General features: G+C 39.3%; 5 protein-coding genes across 5 annotated transcripts in view; 4 read left to right on the top strand and 1 right to left on the bottom strand.

Moving 5' to 3' along the window:
- tbc1d32 (TBC1 domain family, member 32) overlaps nt 1–11328 on the bottom strand; it is a 31555-nt gene extending 20227 nt beyond the window's left edge. Inside the window, exons 1-20 of the mRNA XM_076165333.1 lie at nt 11244–11328; nt 10528–10690; nt 10230–10394; nt 9808–9985; nt 9629–9700; nt 9393–9518; nt 9178–9256; nt 8812–8915; nt 8538–8599; nt 7889–8024; nt 7684–7743; nt 6409–6505; nt 6024–6161; nt 5286–5375; nt 4416–4558; nt 3692–3819; nt 2963–3164; nt 2549–2625; nt 2004–2142; nt 37–124 (exon numbers count right to left, since the gene is read on the bottom strand). Of these exons, the coding sequence (XP_076021448.1) occupies nt 37–124; nt 2004–2142; nt 2549–2625; nt 2963–3164; nt 3692–3819; nt 4416–4558; nt 5286–5375; nt 6024–6161; nt 6409–6505; nt 7684–7743; nt 7889–8024; nt 8538–8599; nt 8812–8915; nt 9178–9256; nt 9393–9518; nt 9629–9700; nt 9808–9985; nt 10230–10394; nt 10528–10682 (2239 nt within the window). The 5' untranslated portion in view covers nt 10683–10690; nt 11244–11328. The remainder of the gene's footprint in view (nt 1–36; nt 125–2003; nt 2143–2548; nt 2626–2962; nt 3165–3691; nt 3820–4415; nt 4559–5285; nt 5376–6023; nt 6162–6408; nt 6506–7683; nt 7744–7888; nt 8025–8537; nt 8600–8811; nt 8916–9177; nt 9257–9392; nt 9519–9628; nt 9701–9807; nt 9986–10229; nt 10395–10527; nt 10691–11243) is intronic.
- A 559-nt stretch (nt 11329–11887) lies between these two features.
- On the top strand, nt 11888–14914 carry hsdl1 (hydroxysteroid dehydrogenase like 1). The gene is made up of 5 exons (XM_076165430.1): nt 11888–12323; nt 12561–13006; nt 13352–13435; nt 13705–13848; nt 13938–14914. Exons 1-5 carry the CDS (start codon nt 12104–12106, stop codon nt 14001–14003), a joined length of 960 nt encoding a protein of 319 aa, XP_076021545.1. The 5' UTR covers nt 11888–12103; the 3' UTR covers nt 14004–14914.
- A 1845-nt stretch (nt 14915–16759) lies between these two features.
- On the top strand, nt 16760–18644 carry gja11 (gap junction protein, alpha 11). The gene is made up of 3 exons (XM_076165332.1): nt 16760–16888; nt 17450–17635; nt 17999–18644. Exons 1-3 carry the CDS (start codon nt 16760–16762, stop codon nt 18599–18601), a joined length of 918 nt encoding a protein of 305 aa, XP_076021447.1. The 3' UTR covers nt 18602–18644.
- A 1428-nt stretch (nt 18645–20072) lies between these two features.
- On the top strand, nt 20073–21794 carry gja13.1 (gap junction protein alpha 13.1). Its single transcript, XM_076165391.1, has 2 exons — nt 20073–20181; nt 20763–21794. Exon 2 carries the CDS (start codon nt 20790–20792, stop codon nt 21636–21638), a length of 849 nt encoding a protein of 282 aa, XP_076021506.1. The 5' UTR covers nt 20073–20181; nt 20763–20789; the 3' UTR covers nt 21639–21794.
- Nucleotides 21795–23107: 1313 nt separating this feature from the next.
- On the top strand, nt 23108–25412 carry LOC143012268 (gap junction Cx32.2 protein-like). The gene is made up of 3 exons (XM_076165329.1): nt 23108–23216; nt 23622–23760; nt 24408–25412. Exons 2-3 carry the CDS (start codon nt 23632–23634, stop codon nt 25047–25049), a joined length of 771 nt encoding a protein of 256 aa, XP_076021444.1. The 5' UTR covers nt 23108–23216; nt 23622–23631; the 3' UTR covers nt 25050–25412.
- Nucleotides 25413–26523: the final 1111 nt, after the last annotated feature.

Raw genomic sequence — 26523 nt, 5'->3', positions numbered from 1 at the left:
ACCACAGAAAAAAAGTGTTGATAAGAGTAGTATTACCTGAACTGTGTAAGGCCACCACCCCTGGAGCGGTTGCTGCTATCTGTGTCACCATCACCCCATAGCCAAACTTCTCACAGCGGCTCACCTATGGAAAACAGATACAAACATCCACAACCCCGACCAGTATTAAATATCTTCCAAAACAATATCCCAATATTGCATTGTCTTGGAGGGCATGGACAAGTAAATGATTATGCAGATTTCTGTCTTAAGCCACAAAACCTATTTGAGCGTTATAATGAAGGTAAACTAAATTAGGGTTAGGGTTAGGGTTAGGGTTAGGGTTAACATTACTAATCATTTTAAATGAGCACTCAATAAAGGCGCTATATATGATTGTTTGGTACTTAACCTCTGCATTTCCATTACAATAAGCATTTTTGCATTTATGAAATTATAGAATTGCAACAAAGAACACTGTAAAAATAATTGTGTTTTTTTTGTTGGGGGATGCTATCAAAAAACAAAACTGAACAATGTCCTTGATTTGCAGACTGGTGGTGTTCGTTGCCAATTGTATGTCTCTGTCTCTGTCGGTCTTTGCAAGGAGAGGCATATCTGTCATTTCTGAACTATCTGTGTTGTTTTTGTCTGAGAATAGATGCACTGATATTTTCATGAACAACTCTTTTATGTATTCACCGCCCACGAACGGCTTTCACCGCTTTTCACCATCTCCTGAGCTACCACAAATCAAGCAGCGGTAGTGGAGTCTGATCCGATTCTTAAAAGTACATTTGATCTGCTTTTCACAGCAGTTCCTGAATCGCTCTCTTCATCTCATCCCCAGAGGAAAAGGCCCCAGACAGCACACGGAGGCTATGATGCACATTTTAGTTGCCGAAATTGAAAACGTTTTTTTAAATTCAGTGTTTAAGCTACACTTTTTTTACAATTGGAGAATGTGAAACTCAAAACAATACATGAAATGTTAACTTCCATATCGTTTTTTGTCAAAGCCACATGAAGCGACTGGAGATAGGCAGAAGAGATGCTGGTTGCCGACCCCTTGATATAGGACAATACCATATCTATAAGGTAGGAAAGCAGGAACAAGAACAACAGAAACCAGACACAGTATAATGAAGAAGAACAGAGGTGATATAGGCCAACAGAATATATCAATTTGTTTTAAGATAGATTCTGTTTGATACGATAAGATATTGTGGAGTAGAACCTCTTGGTTGAGTGGTGAGAGATGGCAATTCTGACATTCTGTGAGATCTTACTTCAGAAGTGTTCACACGTGATGATCGTAAGGACAACTCTATAGTCTGATTTGCAACATTCTATCCCAAAATATGGAAGGAGTTATACAGAAGCATGCTGAGAATAGTACAAATTAACGTATTAGGGTTCTTCCTTCTTTCCTGTTTCTCTAAGTGTCCTTTACCTGAACTCACATTGGCTTTTGGCAGTGATTTCAGTCTGTGTCTGACAAAATGAAAAAGAAAAGCTTGAAAAGATATATATAAGATATATATATATAATATTACTTTAGCAGATTTACTTTGTGTTAATTTGGCACTTGTGTAAAATCTAACAAGTAAGCACCAAAAGTAAATCATCCAAGACTCCCATAAAAGTGGAGAAATAGTGCCATGAAATGTTATTAGCTGGGCACTTATGCACTAAATTCCCATGATTACTTAAATCAAAATGTTGAATTCCTTCCAAGGCGGTGTGATAGACTTCTTTGCCTTACTTGAATCTACTACCAAAGCAATTTACAGCTTTGCAGGTTCAGATTATACACTGTGAGCCAGTTTGCCGTGCCAAATTTAGGATTTTTGAGAGGGAAGATAGTTACTTCTCACATGGACTGTTTTAGCAAATGAGAAATTAGACAGATGGACGGACGGTCGTGTTGGGTGAGTAAATGATCCTTTAGGATAAGCACTGTCTACTCCACCACCACCAGCCCATAGCCACACCATGGTTTGTAGCTGTGTGCGTGTTTTTACCTGAAGTTTCTTGATAAAGCGGGAAAACATGTAGGAGACACACTCATTGATGGCTCCTGTCTGCTGAAGCAGCAGGAGGCCTTTAGGAGAAGCAGAAAAATTCAGCAGGCTATCCAACAAAGTCTCCTCCCAGATCACCCTGTTACAAAGACAGAAAGAAAGACTTAGTCACTTACTGAACCTTATGTTCCCGTACACCGGAAAACACAAATAGCAACTTTCGATCCCCAGGAGAAAATCTTTCCTCTCCATCGAGTGCAGCACCCTAGCCAAACTAGTGCAGTTTACCTTCTGAAATATTCCAAAAATGCAGTTGAAGGCTTGGATACAAAATCCATATAATCCAAAAAGTCAAAACCGTTCTGAAAATCTGTTTTGGTATTGTGGTTGGTATTATGTCTTGGCCGTAAAAAGTCAACGGACCACACTTTTTGCAAATGTAAAGGTCTGTATAATACATTAAAGTGGCTTTATATCCAAAGCTTCAAACAAAGCATCGAAAATGTTGTGTCCAAGCGTGCAAGCTTGCATGCGTATAGCCTCACATGTTCTGCAGTTCCTGGGAGGATGCTCCACTCGTTCCAGGCACCGGGGTTGGAACACTCTCTGACAACGAACTCGTCTAAAAAAAAAAAAAGTATTTGAGTATGTATAGTGTGATACATTTGTAATCCCAATCAAATAATAGTCCACTGTTAAAATTGTATGGAAGTTGAGTTATTGAACCTCTCATTGGACTTTGATCATGTCTCCTATCTACCAAAGGCAGACTCACTCACTTATTAAGATACTTATTAGATAAGATACTTAGTATTATTAGGATACTGCTCTTAATGGAAAACAGGTATGTTAATAATAAAATCTGATGATGGAATCAGGGTAAATAAACTCTGATTCCAATGAATACTCTCTGATATTGATTAACCTCGCACATTCCCCTTTCAAGGAAGTTCAGGTACCTTTTTCCATGCAGCAGCAACAGCCTTGTGCAGCCTGTAAGATTGGAGGACCTGTAAACCCTCACAGGTGTTATACATCTGCCTACAGACAAAAATAAAGGCCCCACATAATGTACTGGACAACTCTGATTCCCTCAGTGACGGGATGTCCATATCCAGCAACCTCAAGGTGAATTGGACAATAACATAAGCAGCACAGCTCCTGAAGAGAACACAGACAGGAGACAAAGAGAAAGATGTGTAAGATCAGAAGGTTTTCATGTTTGTGGAGTATTTGCTGGTTTCACAAATATTTGGCCGCAGAAACTGTGTGTACAGAAGTGGAAGTGTTTGCTGCGAACAACAACATCATCCATGACAGCATCAATGTTTCCTTTATCCTTATATTCAAAAGCAATAAAATGGTCACTACAGTTTTAAATATGTCCAGCAAGTGGCAGCCTTACATAAGAATGTCACTCAATACACCTATGGCACTGATTGACTACATGTTATACACTCAAATATTGTTTGACATGCTGGAAATATAGTAAGACCTGTAATGTCCAATCTTTGGACACTTACACTATAGTACAGTACACCAGATACAACAACAGACTTGCTCTAATAATGCCAATGACTGACAATGTGCTCTCTGTGTAGGAACATGAGGAACACGAGGAAACTATGAAATATCTATGTTTCAGAGAGACAGTGTTATATTTTCGTTATCATAAAGAATAAGTTTACCTCTCACTACTGGTAACAAGTAGATTCTTCTCATATAAGAAAAGAGCTAATCCTTCATCACTGTTTGCGATGCGAGCCAGAACATCAGCTATCAGAGTCAGTGTTGCTGCAGGAGACTTCAGTTTGGCCTGTAAAACCATACAGAGAACATCAAAGTGTTTCATTAACAGCAGAAACAAAATGAGGAGAGGTGGATTAAACAGATATTGAATACGGAAGTTGATAACTTCAATGAGGCTAATGTTCTGCTTTAGCGATCCACATTTTAAGAAAACAGGTACAGAATGATGCTGTCAACACAGGATAAGGGGTGTTTGTGTGTGTGTGTGTGTGTGAGTGAGTGAGTGTGTGTGTGTGAGAGAGAGAGAAAGCGAGAGAGGGCGGCAGTGAGTAAGAGGCAGACAGAGAGAGCGGAGGATGACACTTGAGGAAGAGGCACAATGGCACTAGAAAGCACACTTTGTCAAAAACATCACTCAGATTTCATACAAGTCTGACTGAAATAGGTCTTAATTGTGTATGATGGTGTGTTTTAAAAATAGATTAGCTGACATGCAAATGAGGACAGACTGTTGTATTGGCGTTCAATACAAAGTCTACAAAAGGCTGGTAACAGATTTTTAGAAATGGGGCAATGTTTGTTTGTGTGTATGTGTGTGTGTTCGTTTCTGTCCTTTGTCTTCTTTGTGTGGAAATAAAAAATGATTAAAATGTGTGTTTTGACCTGCTGTCCATTTAGTAGTGCAACAACCGGAGCCAGTAGTGTCTCTATTACAGCGGTTTGGTAGAGACAGTCTGCAGCACACTCTGTCCTTTCACACAGCGTCCACAGTACCTCCATCACCAGACTGCTGGGCGACAAGGGGCCTGAACACAAAAACACACAATGAGTTCCACTTGAATTAACAGGCATTTTGTACTTGGACAGACTTCAATTTTGATGTATGTAGAAAAGGATCTGTTCCTATATGGCAGTGCAGTGAGTCATGAATGTGTCTGAGCTATGGGGTGTTCTGCTTTCCCTAAAGCGTTTCCCTCCGGTGTTGGAAGGCAGACATGTCCTCATAAGGACAGACAATACATCAGCAGCTTATCATATGAACCACCAGTTGAGGACAAGGTCAAGTCAATCTTTGAGATTGGCTCAGCAGCTTCTCTTGTGGGCCCATCCTTGTTTGGTGAGTCTAAGAGCCAAGGAGTGTGTTTGTATTTCAGAGGGAGCTCCAGTAGACTGAGGTGGCACTGGCTCAAGAGTGCTCAACCATATGCAAACCCCAATTCCAAAAATGTTGACAATATGTAAAATGCAAATAAAAACAAAAAATAATTCTAACTTCAATATGTGACCAAGCACGGCACTTTGTGTAGCAATTATCACAGTGGAATTTGTCAGAATGAAGGGGGCAATAAAGTAAGGTGTTCCAGAAGACAACCAACCATTACACTCCATGACTCGGTACAAGGTTAGGAGATAAAAGATAGAGCTCTGAGAAATGTTGTTACGCATCATAGTGACGGTCACTCTGACACTAGCAAGAATTTATGCTGAAACTTATGGACATTGACTGTGTCGTTGTGTTTGTATGTGACCCACCTGTGTGTGATGCATCACTAAGTGAAGTCTTAGGGTGTTGGTACATGATCTTAATCAGGATGACAACAAGGTCTATCAGACTGAGCGGATCTGAAACACAGACAGGAAGATGATACTCATGATTACTCATCGTGTACTAATTAACCCTCTGAGGTCTGAAATAAATACAGCACTCTGTCTACCTCTTAGACAGCAGACTATGAGTCTGCTTGCCTATCATTTCTGATATTATGTAACTTAATCAGTGATTAACTTTACTGGACAACACATTTTTACTGCACATGAGTAGAGGGAGTGATTTGTACGCTGATCCCAAACATTCCTACAAGACATTACCTGCTGTAAAGATAAAACTTCATTTGTCACTGAGGGAGAGATAACAACGTCACAAACATCTGCACAGGGCAAAAAATCACATTTCACCAGCAAGAGTCAAGGGTGTGTTTATCAAACAGCAGGCACATACACACTTCTACATTCTTGTTTTCATTTAGGATTCAATTTTGAAATCCCGGCAGTGCTACAAAGTGCAAATATTGATCTGCTTCAACTGCAGCGCTCAATGAGTGAAAACAGGTAGTTTCAGGCCTCTTTAGGGCTCCCTTATGAAAGCCTGTTCTAATTGGCAAACTTCGTCTGGCATCATATGTATCATATGTCCCCTTTAAGAGTGAGTTGAACACAGTAAAAGTGTGTAATTGTGAATGCAGAGATGTAAAGGTGCATTCAGCATCCCACCTTTGCGTTTCCTGACTTGAATAGGAAAAAGCTTTCTGCCATTGGTATAGATCAGGAGTTTCCCCAGGACACACAGTGAGTGTACGAACAAGGCATATTCAAGTTCCTTCGCTGTGTAAGCAGTCCTTTGACCTGGACCTGAAACAGAAACCAACAATTAATTAATTTAGTCAAAACAACAAGAAAAGTCTCAATTGTGTTCATGTCCACATGAAGGGTATTAATCCGTGGATTCATTTACTTGGACCAAGAGACTTATCCATAAATGTAAAATGGACAGAGTGAGGATTAACTGAGATTTGGTTAGTAAATTGATAGTAATATTGCATGCTGTGAATTGAAGACAGAGTTTAAAAATATGTGTTTTGTTTAATGTTCCGCTTACTCTGCTGCTCCAGTGACTGGTTCTCATCTATTGTCTCATTTGTGAAATGTTCACTGGATGCACTGTAATGAATACACTGCTGAACAGCAGCAACAATCTGAAGACAGAACAAAAATACAGATTATTTTCTGTATTTGCTGCAAACATCTGTATTGCAGGACGAAATGCAATGAATACCCAAGATAGTTTTGATGTTCAGCAACATTAAGACATTTCAACACATACAACCAAATTGTTGTAATGATCTCCCTCTAGTATGCGTGAGGAGTGTTTCCCTGTCAGTCAGCATCTTTGTTTGTTTTTTATCTCTTTCTCTGTTGTTAGCATCGGGGAATAATTGCTGTGAAATTTAAGAGGCAGGGCCTCATTACCGCATCGACTGGATTCACAGACAACCTTGTGTGTGCGTGTGTGCGTGTCACATTGCTTCGTGGGTATACTCAAGAATATTTAAGAAACACACAGACAAATGTTCAATGAGAGCAAGACCTTGTACTGGTAGTTTGATGACATAAAATGTGGGGCATCGTGGCACTCAAGCTAATTATTTTCAGCTTGTAACCACTGATGCCAGAGATCTGATACACATTTGCAAAGTAAGTGCTTTCTCTACGTGTTGATAATGGGAATATACTCCTGCACCAGTATATGTTCAGTTCATTTATGCAGACGTCCCACCTTCATCATTATAAAAGTGCAAACCGCAATTTACTGGTACTCATTTTTGCACTAGTAGCTACAAATTCATTGAATAAATTACCTACATTTAATGTTACACTTAATTCTTCTGCTGTCCGTCTCAAACATTTGGCTCTATGAAATACAAAAACCCAAATGAGCACAGCCGCAGTGCAGGTAATTTGAGTGAAGCGCTGTAAATAAGAATGAGCAGCTGTGCACTTTGAAGACACCGCGCAGCATGCACGGATAAGTGTCTTGAGGTTTATTAAATCATGTTTTGTTACCTTACGTGCCAAAATCAATGATTTAATATTACTGCTTGTGTTACAATCATATATTGTGAGATAGATCATTCATTTGGATGTTACAGAGCTGTGATTAAAAGTGTGATTAAGAGTGATTAAAGTGTGTAAGTGTGACTAAAACCTTTTTTTAAAGAACAATGGACAAAGGCCAAAGCTAAGGGTGGCAAAAGTTTATGTCTCAATAGGGTAATATGGACACCTGGCACACTTTAAAAAAAAATACAAAACAGTGAGAAGGAAGACGGGAGAAGAAGGGCAAGAGGTATTGATTAAGGATTGTTTCGCTCACCAGAGACTTGTATTTTCCCTCAAGGAGTCCAAGAACCACCGTCCTACTGTAGTAGCCATGCTGGAAAAGGAAGATATTTACCCAGATCATTACAGATTACATTTTTGATTAAGTGAGTAAGAAACAGAGAGAGACGGTGATTAACAATGCATAGATTATTGTTCAATATCTGAGGACATCTGAGTGTACACAAAGAAACACATACCATCCACTTTGTAAACCAGGTAGCTTTAATATCCAGTAAGGCGAGTAGATGAATGGGTTCTAGCGCCTTATCTGTGCCATGTTCATGATGGAAGGACAACATGGAGAAAGTACTTTCTATAACTTCTTCCATATACCTAAAAATGTGGGGAAAGAAAGAGACCAAAACAATATTACTTAAGTGGACATTTACATTTTTATGGTGTATGTATATTTAAGTGTGTGTTAAACATTGCCAAAGTTCTGTTGAGATCTACGCATATACAGAGGAGGATAAACCGGCAATAATCCTGTTAGAGGAGTCCTAGACTGAGACTGAGACAGAGCTTTCTGATACAAGGCAGTATAAAAGTGAAAGTTTTCATTGAAGAAGAGGAAGATTAGGGTTTGATGAAAGCGCCTGCAAGTGAAATCTGTACAATTGTCTCCTTTAAAGACATCTCATTATATTTGAAGTAGATAATCCAAGATAAATCTGTAAATAGATTTACACACTAAATTCATTGTTCCAGTGAGCAGAGTGTGGGATTGGATAATTAAGTATGTATTATTTAAATTAGAACTTTAACTAGTCCCGCCTTCTAAATGAACATTTATTCCCAAAACAAACAGAAACGACCCTGATTTAATGATGAGAGAGAGCGACTCACTTTTCTGGGTGGCGGATCCAAAAGGTTGTTACCTCCTTTTGAAAGTCATTCATCAGTCGAATCTGGAGCAACACAGAGAGCACAAATTATGATTTTCTTTTTACATTCCAGGCCTTAATGCTAAACACCAAAAATCAAGAGAACCATGTTGGAATCGTTTAACTCAATAACAAGGACAGTGCCAAAGCAATACAAAAGAACACTTGCAGCATGATATCAGGATTAATGAGCTTTTTTGTAAAGTTGTGCGCTCAATATGAATAAGAAGTTGTACCTGCTTGAGAAGACGACTGATATCAGGTCTGTTGATGTCAAGGCCGACAGAGGCCGTTGGAAAGCTTGGCTTGTTGGTAAGAAAACTGGACTCCACACTTTTGGCTACAAATGAAAACCCAAAGCATAAATTAGAAAACATGCAAAATAATATAGATGTTCTTAGCAGGGTTATTCAAAATGTTTGTGACTAACTCTGTAAATAAAACTTAGTGGAAGATTCAGCATGTTGCAATGAATAATACATGCTTGTGCTTTTTGCAGGGGAAGAAATTCAATTAAAGAAATTTCCCCCCGCTTTGTAATTTCACACATAAAGATCTTGCAAATGTACCTCGCTAATGAAGTTTTAATGAACTTGGCCTACCCAAGCTGCTGTAGATCTCTCGTGTCACATTCAGTGGAGAGGAAGAGAAGGCTTTAGCGAAGAACTGCAGCGCATTATCCTGTTGACACACACACACACACACATAGGTATGTAAATGTGCTTAAGTTATGAGGAAGTATAACAGGAGGAAACAACAGCTATTGTTAAGCATCTAGCTCCAGTGTATTGAGTAGATGAGGCAGCTGAGGACTCACGCTGAGGTTTGGATCGGCCTCAGACAGAGTTGCACAGAGGTTCCTGCGTAGGCTGCTCCAGCTCTCACAGCTCAGCACATCAGATGGAGGGGCGCAGCACAGAGCCTGCAGGGCCTCCCATCGCACCTACACACCAGAGTTACATCACATTACCTGCATTAAAGCAGCAGTCAGCAGTGTTGTGGGTGGACGACAGAGGAGACATTGTGTATTGTTCAATAATAAAACATGTCTACCTCTTTGGGTCTGCTCGGGTCAAGTTTTTCAGCCAAAGCTTGCAGCTGCTCCTGTCTGATGAATGCATAACTCTAGGAAAGGGAAAGAGAGCATGACACACAACACGTCAAATAACTCACACATCACGGACAGTATCAAAAAAGACCCATTGATGCTTCTTTACGTCAGTATGTATCACCTGGTTGAAGGAGGAGTCACTGTCAGAGTAGTTGTCAGTGTACTGGTTGTTGGACTGGTTATCCAGTTTCTCTCGATTCATCTCCTCCTTCCTCTGCTGGTCCTCCTCAAATTTATTGATTAAAGACTCCACCACCACTATCATTGTGTTTTTCAAGGTCAGCATCATCTGCTTGTAGCTGTCAGAGGGAGACAATGTGCTTAAATTTAGTTATACCACTTTGCTAAAGAGTTGTTTGGGCTAAAATGGCTAGAACTATTTCATAATTGCTGGTCTGTTTTATCTGCTGAGCATCAGAATGAATAAGATATCACCAGAGAACACACAATCAATGTTATAGTGCTGTTGTGTCAAACTAACATGGAAGACTGTTACATGAACATTTGAAGACAGCAGAGCACAGAGTGTCAGACTCTACTCACTCAGGTGACTCTCTGGTCCTACAAGTGACAGCGTGGATCAGGGTGTCATGACCTGAACCGATAGCATGTTGTCCATCTCCTCTGGTAAACTTCTGAGTCTCCTCCTCCACCACAGTGCCCAAAGACGTTTCCATGTACTGACGAAGGTACTTAACAAACTCATAACTGGAACAGAGAGAAATGTGAGAAAGGTTTTGACCTATATATTGCAAGACTGTTTCTAGTATGTTAAATAAAAAGGAAAACTGTATCAGGCTAGTAAAGTTGATGCTGTACTATCTTAATCACCCGGGCTTACTTGTGGAAGTTCTTGTCAGTCTCCTCCAGGTGAAGTAGGACCTCTTCAGCACATTCAGTGGACAGAGCTCCAGAGATTCTGTCATTGATGCTTCTCAGGAGCTGCCTGAGCAGAGACTGCAGCTCCACCTCATCTTCATCAGACAGCTGAGACATTGCTACTCCTGGGCCGTGAAAGCAACAGATTAAGCCATACAGTGATAAGGATATTTTATGTCCATGATGTATATTACACCTTTTGCCGGAGAAACAACAACATTAACAGTGTCTCTTTCCCACATAGGTGTCAATTGATCTGGCCAGTAACAACAGAAGCAAAAGCAAACAATACTTTTTAAAGGAAAAGAGAGAAAAACAAGTCAGCAAGAAAACAAGGAACCATAATAAACTGTATGCAGCAATTAATGTTGATATTCCGTAAATCTGGGTTTTATAAACGGCATAACATTTGCAATGGTTGTGTAAACAGCAGTTTTGTTCGTTGCGCGAATAACAAGAATGCATTTGAGGTGAAATGGTCGATGGGAACACAATTCTTTGCAGCAGCATGGCTTTCTTTGGTCTATAGCTAGTTTAGCAACTGTAGCAGGCTAGCGAGGTTAAATCAAAATATGGCTCATTCTAGCCACAGATAAAGCTATTGGAGAGTCAAGGTCATCACTACTGCAAACACAACTATAAACATAGTAGCGTGCAGGATATGTTACGAATAAATACCTTGTTTCCACTCAGCACATTTAGTAAAAAGCGTCTCAGCTAGTTACCATCCCCATAACGCTTGCTGCTGTCAGCTGTGTCTCTATGGAAACGCTAGAGCGGTGCATACTGGGCCATTCAGACTCTACGCTGCTTCTTCTTCGTTGATGTTTAGCGGGGGTTTGCACACAAGCTCTAAGGTGCATTACCGCCATCAACTGGACTGGAGTGTGGGCTGGAGTTTATATTCTGGAGAAAACAAATAAGGAAATAATAAAAAGTCAAATTATTGAAATAATTCAGTATATTCAGTATGAAATATATACCCCCTGCTGTGTTCAACAAGAGACCTGTGTTAATTGTTACAACTGAAATGAAAGTAAACTCTCTCCACGATGCCTTCTACGTGTTTAAAAAAACAGAAAAATTCAGCGTGTTGATTTGGGATCACAATAGATAAGTCATTTCTCCCTCTATGTGCATGTGCTGGGTGTTAATCTGAAGCAGCAAAAAGAAGAGGAAGAATATTGCTGCCTTGACCTGCAGCACGCGCATTTGGACAGATCACACATGCTTCTAAATTGTCGTTTTTGTCGACGATTTATTATTACGACTTTATCATGTGGTCCTGAATGCAGCATCATGCGCCCCCAGTGTCACGTGACCTTCTATGTTTTGTTCGTCTTCCGGGTCCACATGCTGTAACGTCTATTTAACAACCCGTCTTTTTTTACTGTACGTAGAAACCCCGACATGTCTCCTTTATGTTTCCTACGTCTTATCAAAGCCATAACGACATAACTTCTTCATAACTACAAGGTCAAAACGAAAGGACAAATCGTAACTACCACTCCAAACAACCTTGCAACTCGTTATTGACCATGGCGGCGGTTGACAGCTTTCAGTTGTTGTACAGAGAAGCTGCTCGGTCATGCAGTCCTTACTTTGAAACCCTGGCCCTGGTCGGTGCTGTGTACGCAGCCAGTAAAGCCGTCATCCTGCTAAGAGACTGCTGCTCACTGATCAGGGTTCATTTCCTTCCAAGAATGATCCCAAGTAAGAAACTGGCTCACCGCTTTGGTGACTGGGCTGTCATCTATGGTAAGAACTGCAATGCACGTGAATGCATCATGTATCAAAACAACATCATCATGATCATGGTCATCATTATAATTATTATTATTGTTGTAATGTTATTATTATGTGTGAAACCTTTCAAACCTGTTTTGTTGTGTTTCTTCACATTTGTTTTTTGGTGTATCTGTTGTTTTAATCCCTTGGTTTCCACTTTTGTGTGAGACTTATGAGAATTTACGAGTCTGGTTTCTTGTCTCTCAGGTGCATCCGAGCCTGTAGCTGAAGCCTATGCAGAGGAGCTCGCCAAGCAGAGGATCAACCTCATATTGGTCTGTCAGGACCACGCCGCTGTTAGCAACACTGCTGCAACTCTCTCCCAAAACTATGCAGTGGAAACTTTAGTCGTCTCGGCTGACTTCACCGTGGACCGGGCGTCCAGCAAGCCCATCAAAGATGTTCTAAGGGGTAAAGATATTGGTCTCCTGGTGAACTGCGTGGACGAGTCCTTGGCTTTCCCTCAGAACCTGCTTGAAATGCCCGAGCAAGTACTGATGGATTTGGTGAAAAGGAACATTGCAGTTGCGACACTGATGACCCAGTTGGTGCTGCCTGGGATGGTGGAGCGGAGCAGAGGAGCCGTGGTTAACATAACATCGGGCGCCTGCTGCAGACCCCTATCTAGCCGAGTGACGCTCACCGCCTGCACCGTGAGAAGAAACTTTCACACACACACACACACACACACACACACACACACACACACACACCTACACACACACCATCAAAGAACACCACAGATGGTGGCAGTTTTCAATGCAATCTCATTCTGCAGGTTGAAACTGTATTGGAAGGAAATTAGTTTATTATTTACAGCATAACCAGTGGGCACCAAGGATTTGTAAAGATATTTAAAGGTTTATAAATAGAATAGAATGTATTTGCCTTCACTGATATGTAAATGTATTGATTTGACTTCTCCCTGAATGGAGTTGCATTCATATCTGACACTGGCATTCTTCCATTCTAACAGTCATAAACCTGTCTGTCCTCAGGGTTACCTGGATCAGCTCTCCAGAGCTCTTCACCTTGAATATGGCAACAAAGGGATCTTTATCCAAAGTCTGATCCCGTTCCAGGTAGATATCAATTGTTCTCTCAGATACGATAAGTTAGAAGTCAGTGACACTCCCCCTGGCAGGTGTTGTTAACCAATGCCTCAGATGACATAAGTTTTCTGAGGAGGAAACACAAGGGCAGAGGTAAAACATAGCGGTAGACGATTACAAAATAAAACGGGAAATGATCACAACAGACCACTGAGCCCAGTGTAAGATGTATCAGTGAAACAATGTTAGCTACTGCAACTGTGTCAGTGCTTGATAGTTTTATTTATGTGTGTGACTAGATATCCTCAAGTGGGAGACATCCATCATCAGCATTAGCGGCTGAAGGCTGGTTCGTGCCAAAGCCAGAGGTCTACGCTCACCATGCCATCTCCACACTGGGCGTCTCTAATCGGACCACCGGCTACTGGCCTCATACTCTGCAGGTTGGTATCAACAAAGTAATGTCCATTTCAGAATGGATTGAGGAAATAATAATGTGATACTCATCTGTTTCACTTTTTGTCCTTCACAGTACAAATTTATGAAGTGCATTCCAGAGTGGATTTGGATTCTCGGCTCACGTATGCTCTTTAATTAAAGCTAAGCACTCACACGTCATCTTCTTTCATTGGGAAAGACCGAGCTCAATACTGAATGTTCGAATTACTGGAGTTTGCTGTCTTACTTTTTCTTCCAGTAGTTTAGAGAGGTCTGCGTGTTAAAGATTAAGCCTAATTAATGAATTCATGTTTATTTATTATTCCTGTTACATTGGATTGATGTCTTAAAATCTCGTAAATGCTTGGTTTTACGTTTAAACTTCCTCTAAAGTGGGAAATATAGAAAAATAAGTTGTCTCTCACTGTAGGGCAGGGCTCAGTCTGCTATGTGATGCGTTCAATGACTAAAATATTCAGTTATATTCAGAGTTGGGAACTTTTTTGGGCTGCCTAAGTGGGGCTGCACAAATCAAGAAATGTGTGGGGAAAGTTAGACTTAAAATGTTCGTAATACCAAGTGATGTGAGCGCTGTATCAAACAACCCATACATACATGTACATAGAAGCTGCATTGATTGGTTCTGAGCCTGATGGTGAAGACGTGAATAAGAGCTCTTGTCATTTATCCTAGAGGTATTAGATGTAATCATTTGAGCCAATGGATTTCAACTGGCAACTTTTAGATGTACTCAAGAGTGGACAAACTTCAGATTCTCACCTCTGCCCCATCATGAAAACGCTTTAGCTGAACCATGGGAGGAAACACACACACACACACAGGAGAAGACTCAGATTCAAACTCAGAACTCTGTGACACTGATCCAGCATGCTGCCCAAATGTCTGTGTCAAGGTTAGAAGATTATGTGGACAAATAAAGAACTTGGCACCTAAGCTGGGCTCAGAACATATCAATCAATATTTACAATTTATTTTTGAGTGACTGTTGACAGACAGACAGTGAAATAATATATAACTATCAAAATAAGTCAATAAAAAGCTTCCCAAAAATTCCCTGAATTGTCATCTTTTATTTTGTTATATATATCTGTCTTTATCCGTTTCCTGTTATGATATGAAATGTTGACTCTGTTCCGTATGTTGAAGGCCATGTACACTGTTTTTCTCTTCAAAAGTCAGGGTAGTGTAAATGATTGACGTGCAGCACGCCGTCTGCCCTGAGCTCATCCAGCGACACTTCACATCCACGGGGTCAGAGACTGTTTGTAAAGCTAGCGAGAACACGTGAGCAGCAGTCTCTCATAGACATACACACACTGCTGCTCTGTAAAACCTGGACTGCTTTTGCAGGGTCAAAGGCATCTGGGAGAAATCAACAGAAAACAAATGAATATGAAATAAGAATAAGAATATGTAATACTCAAACAGGAAAAGTGCTCCCACCCTTTCTCCCTCCTCTGTGCAATAAAGCGGACCTAATAAGACATAAGGGAAATATAAAATAAATACATTGCAGACACCTGGATAGTAGGTGAAATATTTTGGATACTTTTTACTTTAACCCACCCATCAGCATCCAGTGTTCAGACTGGCAGATGGTTGTTGTGGATAGGATGGTGTCCTTCCAGATAAGATGCAGGAGTAACAATGAAATCAGGACAGCTGCTTTTCCATTTTCTCTTTTCATCGTCCTCCTACGGCATCGCACTCTTTGTTGTTACACTTTTCATCATCCACTTTTTCCTCTAGCAGTTTGGCATCCGGTAAGAACATATCTATTCTTTGTGACCTGCAAAATATATTTTAAGATTTTAAAATGAGGAAACAAAAGTAATGTCAGCATTCATCTGCTTTGTGTAACAATAGATGTCAAGTAGTTTTTGAAATTGTTTCAGTGTACCTGATAATGTTCAAAGACGTTTTCAACAGTGATGAAAATCCTGGAATGGAAATGTTTTCTATAGTTTTGAAAAATTATGAAATATCTCCAAACATTGGGAAAGGTGATGGATTTTTCTGATGACAAATCAAGTTAGACACTGACAGATGAAAACAAACTTTGGAATGGAATCAACATAGAGTAGAAATCATGGATAAATATACAAATAAATGTGCAAGACATCAGTGTGAATGTACACAATTAAGAGAAGCTCTATGTTGGCAGTCTACTGGACTGGCATTAAAATGATGGTGGTATCCATGATTTATTTAAGATTTAACATTAAGGGTTAATACTTTGTCAAAGTCACAAAGTGTTTAAAGACAAATCATCAGCAATAGCAAACACATAGAAATGAGTACAAATCATAAAATAGTTCAATAAATGCAAACTTTGAATCTCCATTTAACACATTTGTGTGTCATCATTGCACTTGCAAAGATGACGTTCTTTGAGGTGGTTGGGTGCTGGGGGAAGGTTTGGTCCTTGGATTTCTAGCTGATTTGAATGTTTTGGAGACTTGAAGTCAGCACAAAGGGCCTCTATGAGTAACCTCACCATGCCCAACTAGAGATGATAAAGTTTGGCCTTGGGAGAGAGTCTGTATGTTCTGATGTTCACCACTAAACAATACAAAAAACAAAAAACAATCTGCTTTAGTGTGGATCCATGTTGGCCTAACTTGACTATGGTCTTCAGTGCATCTACCACAGGAAAAGTGCTGCTGAAAATAAACTGATGTTTCAAAACATGGCCCTATTAAAGAACATGCTTGTAAAAATTAAATAACAGTGCAAGGCATTAATCCTGAGCATGACTTTGCATTTTCCCTCTTCTTCACATACAATAATACCACCATCCCTGCAGAGATAAATGTGTCTATAAACAAATTTGTTGATCATAATGATTTCTTTTCTTATTCCTCTCACATAGCAACAGTTCAGCTGGCATCTGACATGGGTGAGTGGGATCTGCTGGACCGTCTGCTGGATAAAGTGCAGAGTCACTCCACAGTCATCGGCAAAATCTGGCTCACGGTGCTGTTTGTCTTCCGCATCCTGGTTCTGCAAACCAGCGCTGAGAAGGTCTGCTCATATATTAATTGAAAGTTCCTGGCAGATGGCTTTAGTAGTAGAACAGTTGTACTTAAGATAAGATAAGATAAGATAAGATACAGTAAGCTACATTGTTTTGAAAAACGCTGAGCTAGTGGAAAATGTAGCTAGCTAATCTCCAACATTGGTCACAGATAATGTCAATGTATAATGACTCTAGTGTCCCAGGTGAATGGACAAATGTCTGATCAGCAAAGGAATGTAGAAATTCTCTGCTACATATTTTTAGAGAGGAGATCTTTGGTGGCAAGTACACAGCACCTACAGCAAGTAGGTCCTGGGTTCAAATCCACCTCAGACCAACTTCTAACTTTGCCCTTGGGCATATTCTCTGCATGGGTTCCCGCATATGTACTTATTACCATTATTTACTGTTGAATAAAACTGGTCTTATCTTTGCTATGTTTTACCCTGTGATTCCCTGCCAAGGTCAAGACTAGGTTAGTACATTGTTCAGCCAATGGTACTGGGCAGCATTGTTATGTATGTATAGCCTTTCTCCTCTGAACTCACTCCTCTTGTGTTGTGCAGGTGTGGTGTGACGAGCAATCAGACTTCATCTGCAACACTCAGCAGCCGGGCTGTGAGAACGTCTGCTATGATCTCGCCTTTCCCATCTCTCATGTACGCTTTTGGGTTCTTCAGATTATTGCTGTGACAACTCCGACATTACTGTATCTCGGCCATGTCCTCCATGTGATACACGTTGAGAAGAAGGTGTGTATCTGCAATTACAAACTCGTGCTACTTAATTTTGTGCAAAATAAACCAGAATCCATCTTGTTTCATTGTGCCAGGAGGAAGAAGAGGCAGTGGTGGTGGTGGTTGTTTACCATCTTCTTCGTCTTTGGGTTCTTCTTCTTGTCCTTGTCTTTCTTGGTTTTCTTCACCTTCGTCTTCACGCTAAAGGCCCTCTACTATGAACAAGGACCAAGACTGTTCCTAACAATGTTCTAGTTCTGTTTAAAACCTTGATTAGAAAACATGAATAGGTTCAGTGCTAACCTGACTAGAAAAGGTGGAATGTGATGAAGATAGTGAAGGAATTATCTAACTCAGTCTTTTTGTTGCTGATCAAAGGTGAGGGAGAAGATGAAGAAGCATGCAGAGTTGGATGACCAAACCACTATGTTCCTTAGAAGAACATTCAAAATGCCCAAGTACACCAAAAGCAACGGCAAGATCAGCATCCGTGGCCGTCTCCTTCGCAGTTACGTCCTCCATCTTGTGGCGAAGATTCTCCTAGAGGTTTTGTTCATCGGGGGTCAGTACTTCCTTTATGGTTTCACTCTGCACACTCGCTACGTCTGCGTTCGCTTCCCCTGCCCTCATCAGGTGGATTGCTTCCTGTCCAGACCAACGGAGAAATCAATCATTATTTGGTTCATGCTGGTGTCAGCTGTCATCTCGCTCATCCTCAGTGTGGTTGAACTGTTCTATCTATGTGTGAAAGCTGTGAAGGAGTGTATGGCACGGAGACAGGACTATACTGTGACCCCAGTGACACCTCCGCTTGTAGAAAGGAAAGCCTTTAAAAACCGTGATGAGGTGATCCAGAACTGCGCCAACATGGAGCTGGAGTGCCAAGGGCAAAAGTTAGAGGTGAATGGGGTCACGGGTGGGGTGAATGAGATTTCTAAGAAGATATCTGAGAACAATAACATGGGGGAAGTCCACATCTGAAGAAAAAAATGCATTGATGTTAGACGTGTGTATATGCCTACTTTCCCAGAGTCTCAACATGTTTGTACTGTGTGTAAATGGAATGAGCAACCAGCTTCTGTAAACATGACCTATTCACACTACTACTAAAACACTGTTACCTACATGCGTTTACACATTTTAGACCTGAAACAACCCACAAAACAAAACAAAACACACAAAAGTAGTCATAGAAGTGATTGCTTTCCAAACCTTCTTTAAAAGTCTGCAATGACTTCAATTATTCTCTGATAAAGGTGTAAACAAATACAACACAGAAGCAAACAGAATTAGATTGAAATTGGTAACTCAGAGTAACGGTGTATTCAGATCTGGCTCGTTTGGAGCACTTATTCCAAAACTTGGAGCGTTTCCCCGCCTTGATCATTTCGTTAAGGCATCTGTGAACACCTCAATCGCACGTTATCACATTAGATATATGTGAGTGTTATCGACACAAGAAAGGGGAGGAGTGCCTGATTTTATTACATGAAAGTCAAGATACTTGTAATCTGGTTTCAGTCATATTGGCAGATATGTGCAAATCTGATTTATTTCCACATATGAATGTAGCTAGAGATTCCATGTGTTTGGATTCGTACTATTTCCATGTTCTTAATAAACTGATTATGTTTTGATAGATCTACCTAAAAGCAATGTTCTAATATTTTCTCACAAATAGTTTTATAATTTTGATTCAACAACATTCTCGTTTTAAAGATTCGGATCATGTCGACATTTAATTTTGTTGATATTTGTCTTTGGCATCATGTGTGTGCAATGTACTTTTTTTTGCTGTTATGCTTCAACAAAAGCAGGTTCTGTCACAATATCCCCTACTGTTAAGGTGCATGGAGGATGCGTGGCCCCCAGGAGAGAAGACGCCAGTAACATTTGTCGCCTTGATAACTGTTATGTTTCAACATTTGGGTTCATTTTATGACATAAATTTACAGTTGACGTGTGATGGAAAGAAGAACTGTATCTCACACAATAATGACAAAATAATAAAAATAAAGGAATTAAATGCTTTTCTATATATTGCTTTTATCTTCATGATCACTTGATAACATTACATTACTATGCCTTGACTCACAGATGGTTAATATAATATATAAAATAAACCTCAATGAATAACTATAAAGAATAAAATGCCAACAACAGACTGATACTGAAATGATTGTGTCAATCTTAAAAAAAGCAGCTGTGTCTTTTCTCAGCTAATCAAGATGACACTATTTATTATTCCCACTACCAGTCAAATATCTACAGGCTATTACATAAAGATTTGGCATTGGACTTATCCTGGATTTAATCATGAATATACGCCTTCAAAGCTATTTACCACACCTGTCAATTATTACACACTTTTGGTCTTGTATTGCCTTTTCTGCTGTCATTGCTGACGAGTACAACGTGACAGAGGAGTCAAATGTGTCTTACGCAATGTGATCCCTGAGTACCGCGGAACTGTCCTCACACTGCCAAAACTCCAAGGTTCAACTTCAGTTAGTGATCTGTCCAAGCTGGACTCAGTCTTGTCCCTTCTGGCAGGTCATCAGGTAAGATGCAACACCTTCTGTTCTATGCCTCAGATATGAGCAATGGTTATGTGAAGAAACAAGGAAAAATTTAATCTGTAATATGAAGATTATCATCTCATAGTGGAATATGAAGAATCTCTGATTTCATTTTTAATTTAAGTAGTTTTAGGAGATACTGGTGGGCAACTGCCTGTTTCATTGTAGTTGGGATATTGCTTGACATACCTGAGCTTGCTTGTTACATTTAAAATAGAATTGTAATTAGGCAATATAACATTTGATGTACTGTTAGCTTGTAACTGTAAGATTTTTTTTTTCATTTGTCTCTCTTTCAGTTTAAATAATGTTTAATGATTACTAGGAAATATTAGGAAAGATAGTGACTTTATTTTAGTTATACCAAACAATGCATCATCTTTACCGAGGAGCAGCATATTGACAGACTTACATACTGGTTTATGTTCCAGTTAATTTGAGTTTCTGGACTAATGAGGTTAAATGAAACAATAGGCTATGCAGAGATAATTGCTGATGTCATGATTTTAGTTTGACCTTTTTTTTCTTCTACTAAAACAATTTGTGCCTTTATTTATACACAGATTTATAACAAGACATAACTGCTAAAGATGGGAGACTGGGGGTTCCTATCAACCTTGTTGAACAAGGTCCAGTCCCACTCCACAGTCATTGGGAAGATCTGGATGAGCGTGCTCTTCCTGTTCAGGATTATGGTTCTGGGTGCAGGTGCAGAGAGTGTCTGGGGTGATGAACAGTCTGGTTTCATCTGCAACACTCAGCAACCTGGTTGTGAGAATGTCTGCTATGACTGGACATTCCCCATTTCACACATTCGCTTTTGGGTCCTTCAGATAATCTTTGTTTCCACACCAACGCTTATTTACCTGGGCCATGCCATGCATGTCATCCAGCAGGAAAATAAGCTGAGGGAGAAGCTGGCGAGCCCTGGTGAGACCCGCATGCTAAAAGTGCCAAAATACACAGATGAAAAAGGAAAGGTGAAGATCAAGGGAAACCTGTTGGGGAGCTATCTGACCCAGCTTGTGGCCAAGATCATAATTGAAACCGCCTTCATTGTGGGCCAGTACTACCTGTATGGCTTTGTCTTGGTTCCCATGTTCCCCTGCTCCAAGAAACCCTGTCCCTTCACTGTGGAGTGCTACATGTCTCGACCCACAGAAAAGACCATCTTCATCATCTTCATGCTGGTGGTGGCTTGTGTCTCTCTGTTTCTCAACGTGGTTGAGCTGTTATACCTGGTTTGTACCAGGGTTCGATGCGGCTCCAAGTCTCGTCACAAGATCACTTCAGCCGAAAACCCTGCCAGCCTGAGGTGGTCGAATGCAGATGACTCACTGAGGCAGAACAAGCTGAACATGGAGCTTGATAGAAGCCAGAGCATTGGTGGAAGCCTGGATGGTGCCAAAGAGGACAAACGACTTCTGAGTGCCCATTAAAACTGCACTGTAATGTCTTTTGCTTATTTTTGCTTTAGAATGTTTAGATTTATTTTGCTCTGTTTTCAGTTAAAATGGAAATCTATCATTTAAAAAGAGTGCAATATGGATATTCTATTATTATATGTTCTTATACTACACTGCAAACTTAGTGTTGCCCTAAAACAAGCCTGTTCATGAGTGTGACTCATTTTTAAGTTATGGTTATGGTCTCTATCTAAGCCTTTGAAATAATTAGTCTACTGAATAATGATCATGACAAAGGATAAATGATGAATCCTGTTTCATTGTATTTAGTAGAAACACTTTTTGTATCTTGTTTTTAATAAATGAATAAAATTTGCTGAAATACTACTTTGTGGACATGTTATTCATACACTTCATACTTGCAGGATTGAATTTCACTTTGTAATACTTTTTGCCCAACATAGCTTCAGATACTGAATATGTTAATAAACATGATCATTGAATAATTCTTAACAGGTGGTAAATGGCTGATGATGGTTAAAATGATGAAAATTATGCAAAAACAGAAGGATTTTTTGGGTTAAAAGATAAATATATAAATATATCACACTGATGTTTGGTAGAGAAGAAGTGGTTTAAATTTTATCCACATCTGGACCAAATTGCTCCTATTGTAAGATCCTGTGATCAATTTACCTGACTTTTCTTTGTTCAGATTGTCATACTTTGAAAGGAATTTGAAAAATATGGAAACTCTCCCAAAGTTAGCAGATCAGTCTCTTCTCCTGGATATGAATCAGAATCTAAGTTGGAAACAGTCAAAAACATAACCTTCTTGGTGAAGGCAAAAACACCTTTTTTGCTTTCAAATGCAGTTCCACTTACGTCACAACAATATAGCCCAGTATCACATATAATATATAATAAATCAGAGGCCTTACAAACAGTCCCCGTGATCAAGCCAAGTGTCCTAGTTTCATTTAGTTAATTCTTTATAAATAAACTCTACAGACAACATTGTGTTTTTAAACTGTAACTGTTCAAAGATATTCTCTTTCTTTCTTACATTTTCTACAATAAATCTATTGAAAACATGCAATCTATTTTTTTTAGAAGCAACCTCAAATTTACATTTTTAAAAGTTTTTTTTTCATTTATGGATTAAATTGTATGGTAGAAAACAACCAGATTGTGCACAAATACCAATTTTCACAGGCCAAAATTTGTTGGGATATCTTGCAAAGGATTTTATTATGTCGGAAAATGAAAACTGTATTCAATGAAAAATAAGATAACAAAAATGACTGCAAAAAAATGAGAGTCGATGATCTGTTAAGATACTTAACTGTCACAAAAGGCCTTCCATGGAGAAATGATGACTAAACACAAATATTGCCAATCATTTACTTGTGCGGTCGTGACAGGGCTCCCGTCCAAATTACGCTTCAGATTTATCATTTGCAGATGTCATGACAACGTGCCAGCTCACGTAGTTGTGCAATTCCATCTGATCTAAAGTTCATGGTTCGTGGTGGGTTTGGTTTGCTGCACTGGACGCTCCAGCATTCGACTCCACTCCCGCTGACTGCTGTGCTGTCGGGTAAATAAAAGGTAAGGGAACTGCATATCTTTTTTTACTTATTTTAATATCTTAACTTTGACTGTTCTATGTTTAAATGTGATTATCTTCCCAACCACAAAGGAATGTTAAACAGAATTAGAGCATTTGTCTTTGAAAAGATACATTACTGTTAGTTCAGTTTCACCGGGGTCAGTTTATTAAGGCTGATGCATTGCAATAAAAACAACCAATCACATACCGATGCTGTAAAATAACTCTGATGCAACACATTTTCCAGTTCACGCTTTGTTTTGAGAGAATTCTTTTGAGCATTGTTTTTTAACAAAGCAAACATGTATAAATAAAATGAAAATCAATGAAAGATGTTTCTTATCGTATAACTTCATTCTGACATCATTTCCATCAGATTCACATATTTACTACTTTGCTTACAGATCAAAGACCATGGGAGAGTGGGGTGTTCTGTCTTCTCTGTTGCACAAAGTTCAATCCCATTCCACCGTCATCGGGAAGGTCTGGCTCACTGTACTTTTTATCTTCAGGATCATGGTTCTTGGAGGCGCAGCAGAGAAGGTTTGCATCTGCTAATTAATTTTTGTAAGAGCATAGGGAACTGAGTGAATTAACAGGGCTGTTGCCTGCAGTGGGTGCACCTGCACAGTGAGTGAAGGCCTTTTATAGGAGGTCTATCTCCATTGCAATATTCTGGGGGTGTTATGTCTCTACAAAACAATCCTGGGTTTTTTTTTTCTCTTTAAAATTGTTTTAAAATTGTTTTCAAAAATGCCAAGCTTACTCACCATTTCTTCCATTTTGAACAATGTGCCACTGGTGCCCCTTGTGGCTAGTCACAAAATGTGGTACAGACAAGATTAAAGTTTCTACTGTTTCCTTGTGGTCTTGCTTATGTCACTGCATCCTAATTAACAATGATAATAATAATAATTCATAAATTCATTGCATCAGGTTTAGGACCCGACTTACTTTGTCCATGAGATGTACTAGAACAGATATAAATTTAGTGTGTACATTTTAGAAGATATTGATTGTGTTATGTTTGAAAAAAGGTGCTTTTCTAAATACAGTGATTTGTAGGTTTATTGTGTGTTTAGGATTGTCTGGTTTTGGACGCACACCCCAAAACGGTTTTGTTCTGAGTCCAGCTGCTTTACATTTACCCTACAACATTGTGATGAAATGTTTTCATCTAAACTTTACAGGTGTGGAGTGATGAACAGTCAAGCATGATTTGCAACACCAAACAGCCTGGTTGCAAGAATGTCTGCTATGACCATGCTTTCCCAATCTCACATATTCGATTCTGGGTCCTCCAAATCATCTTTGTGTCCACACCAACACTGATTTACCTTGGTCATGTCTTCCATGTCATCCACAAAGAGAACAAGGTGAGGGAATATATGCAGACACATTCCGGGAGTCTGGTCAAACTGCCCAAGTACTCTGATGACAAAGGCCATGTGGAGATTAAAGGAAACCTTCTGGGAAGCTACATGGTCGCCATATTTTTCAGGATTATTCTGGAGATAGCATTCATCGTGGGACAATATTACCTCTACGGGTTTGTCATGGACCCAAGAATTGTTTGCTCCCGTGCACCGTGTCCCTTCACAGTCGAGTGCTACATGTCCCGACCCACCGAAAAGACCATCTTCATCATCTTCATGCTGGGAGTGGCCTGTATCTCTCTTTTGATGAACGTGGTGGAGATCTTCTACCTGTTGTGTTCTCGCTCATCCAGACGAAGGTCTAAAACAGCACCCATTTCTGCTATTGCCATGCACCCTCATTTCAACAGTGACAGTCTGATGAAGAATGAGAAGCTCAGTCTCCATGCCTCCTAATGAGGAACTCTGAACTCTCTTTATAAAGCCATGCAGCTACAGGGCAGATAGGGATCCTTACACAGTATAAAACACAGTATCAATTGAAAAGCAAACTTTTATATTCTCAGCACATTTGTTTTGTTCTTTGCCTGGTAAATTGTAAATATTAGCGCACCCAAGTGGCAGAAGAGGTAACTGCAAAGGATAAAGATGAAGTTTTATATGCAGTCGATAAAGACTAATTGTCTATGGTTGTAATTTAATATTCATAAAATTATATTTCTGTAAATACTTCATACAAATTATTTATGTTTTTCATGCTTTTTCATTTTAATTCAATTTACTGTGTTTTGTGTTTGATAAATAAATGTGTAAAAATACTGATACTCTGCGCTTTTGACACAATCAAATCACATAATAAAATGTTGACTGATTGTATCAGATTTTTTTTACAGATCTCTTTTTCCTATATAATTCATTATTAGTTAACTTATTACAGAAGTAAAAACCAAACGACTAAAAACAGTAAAAAAATATATACCAAAAATTGGGCATGATATTGTTAGCTTGCTATGCTGGAGAGATCTTTACTTGAAATAAAACATGCAAAAATTTAAAATTTGAATTAAAAATGGTGGTAAATCCTCTGTTGTGTTGAGGATTACCCAATGCTGTTTTGGTTTAGATGTTTTACCATTGATTTCAATTGTAATAATATGTATTATAGATCACTTACGTATATGGAACAGTCAATAGTTTAGGGCAGGGGTCTCCAACCTTTTTTACTCTGAGAGCTAATTTGATAAAATAAAAGTGTCCGAGAGCTTCTCATGTTTTACATTATTACTTATTAACTAATTGTTAGTTACTGACGTTTTTGTTTGTGGGTGTTTGTGAGAGGGTGATAGGGTCGATGTGATTGTCTGAGTATCGGCATGAATGCGTGTGTGAGTGTGTGTATGTGCATGTGTACGTGTGTGTGTCCTTATCAGTGGAGAAGAATGAAGAGCCATCAGTGTGAGGTTATGTGACTGACAGCTGAGTGATAAAGTGGCTATTTTTAAGAGTCACAGGACACAAAGTACCAACGTTTACTAATGGCAGGACAACTTGGTACTCATCTCAATATTTCCATTCTTCCTCCGCTACATGTCAAAGAAGAAGAGATGATTGTCAAAGTGATGATTAAGGAACATTCGTTCATCAAAACATAAAGAAATGTCCTGTAAGTCCCGGCTGTTATGGGTGTAGTTTGCTGTATATCCTTCAGAGGGTTAAATGTTCATATAATGCAGCAGATAAAACCTTTATATAGTTTCTTTTTTATTAATTTTTGCTTCCAAATTCTATTAAATACACGTATGAAAATGGCACTCCATGTTTTTATTCCATCCATAATTACATGCATATATCTCCAAATGATGAGCTCATTTGCAAAAATAATCCTGTTTTTATACTTTTTTGTATTCTCAGTATTATCAGGGTTCTGAAG

Source organism: Genypterus blacodes, unplaced genomic scaffold (assembly GCF_046128005.1).
Source record: "Genypterus blacodes isolate CSIRO-AG114 ecotype Tasmania unplaced genomic scaffold, CSIRO-AGI_Gbla_v1 ptg000143l_1, whole genome shotgun sequence".
Classification (NCBI taxonomy): domain Eukaryota; kingdom Metazoa; phylum Chordata; class Actinopteri; order Ophidiiformes; family Ophidiidae; genus Genypterus; species Genypterus blacodes.
Note: the sequence above shows the minus strand (reverse complement) of the source record. Positions and strands in the feature narration are given on the sequence as shown.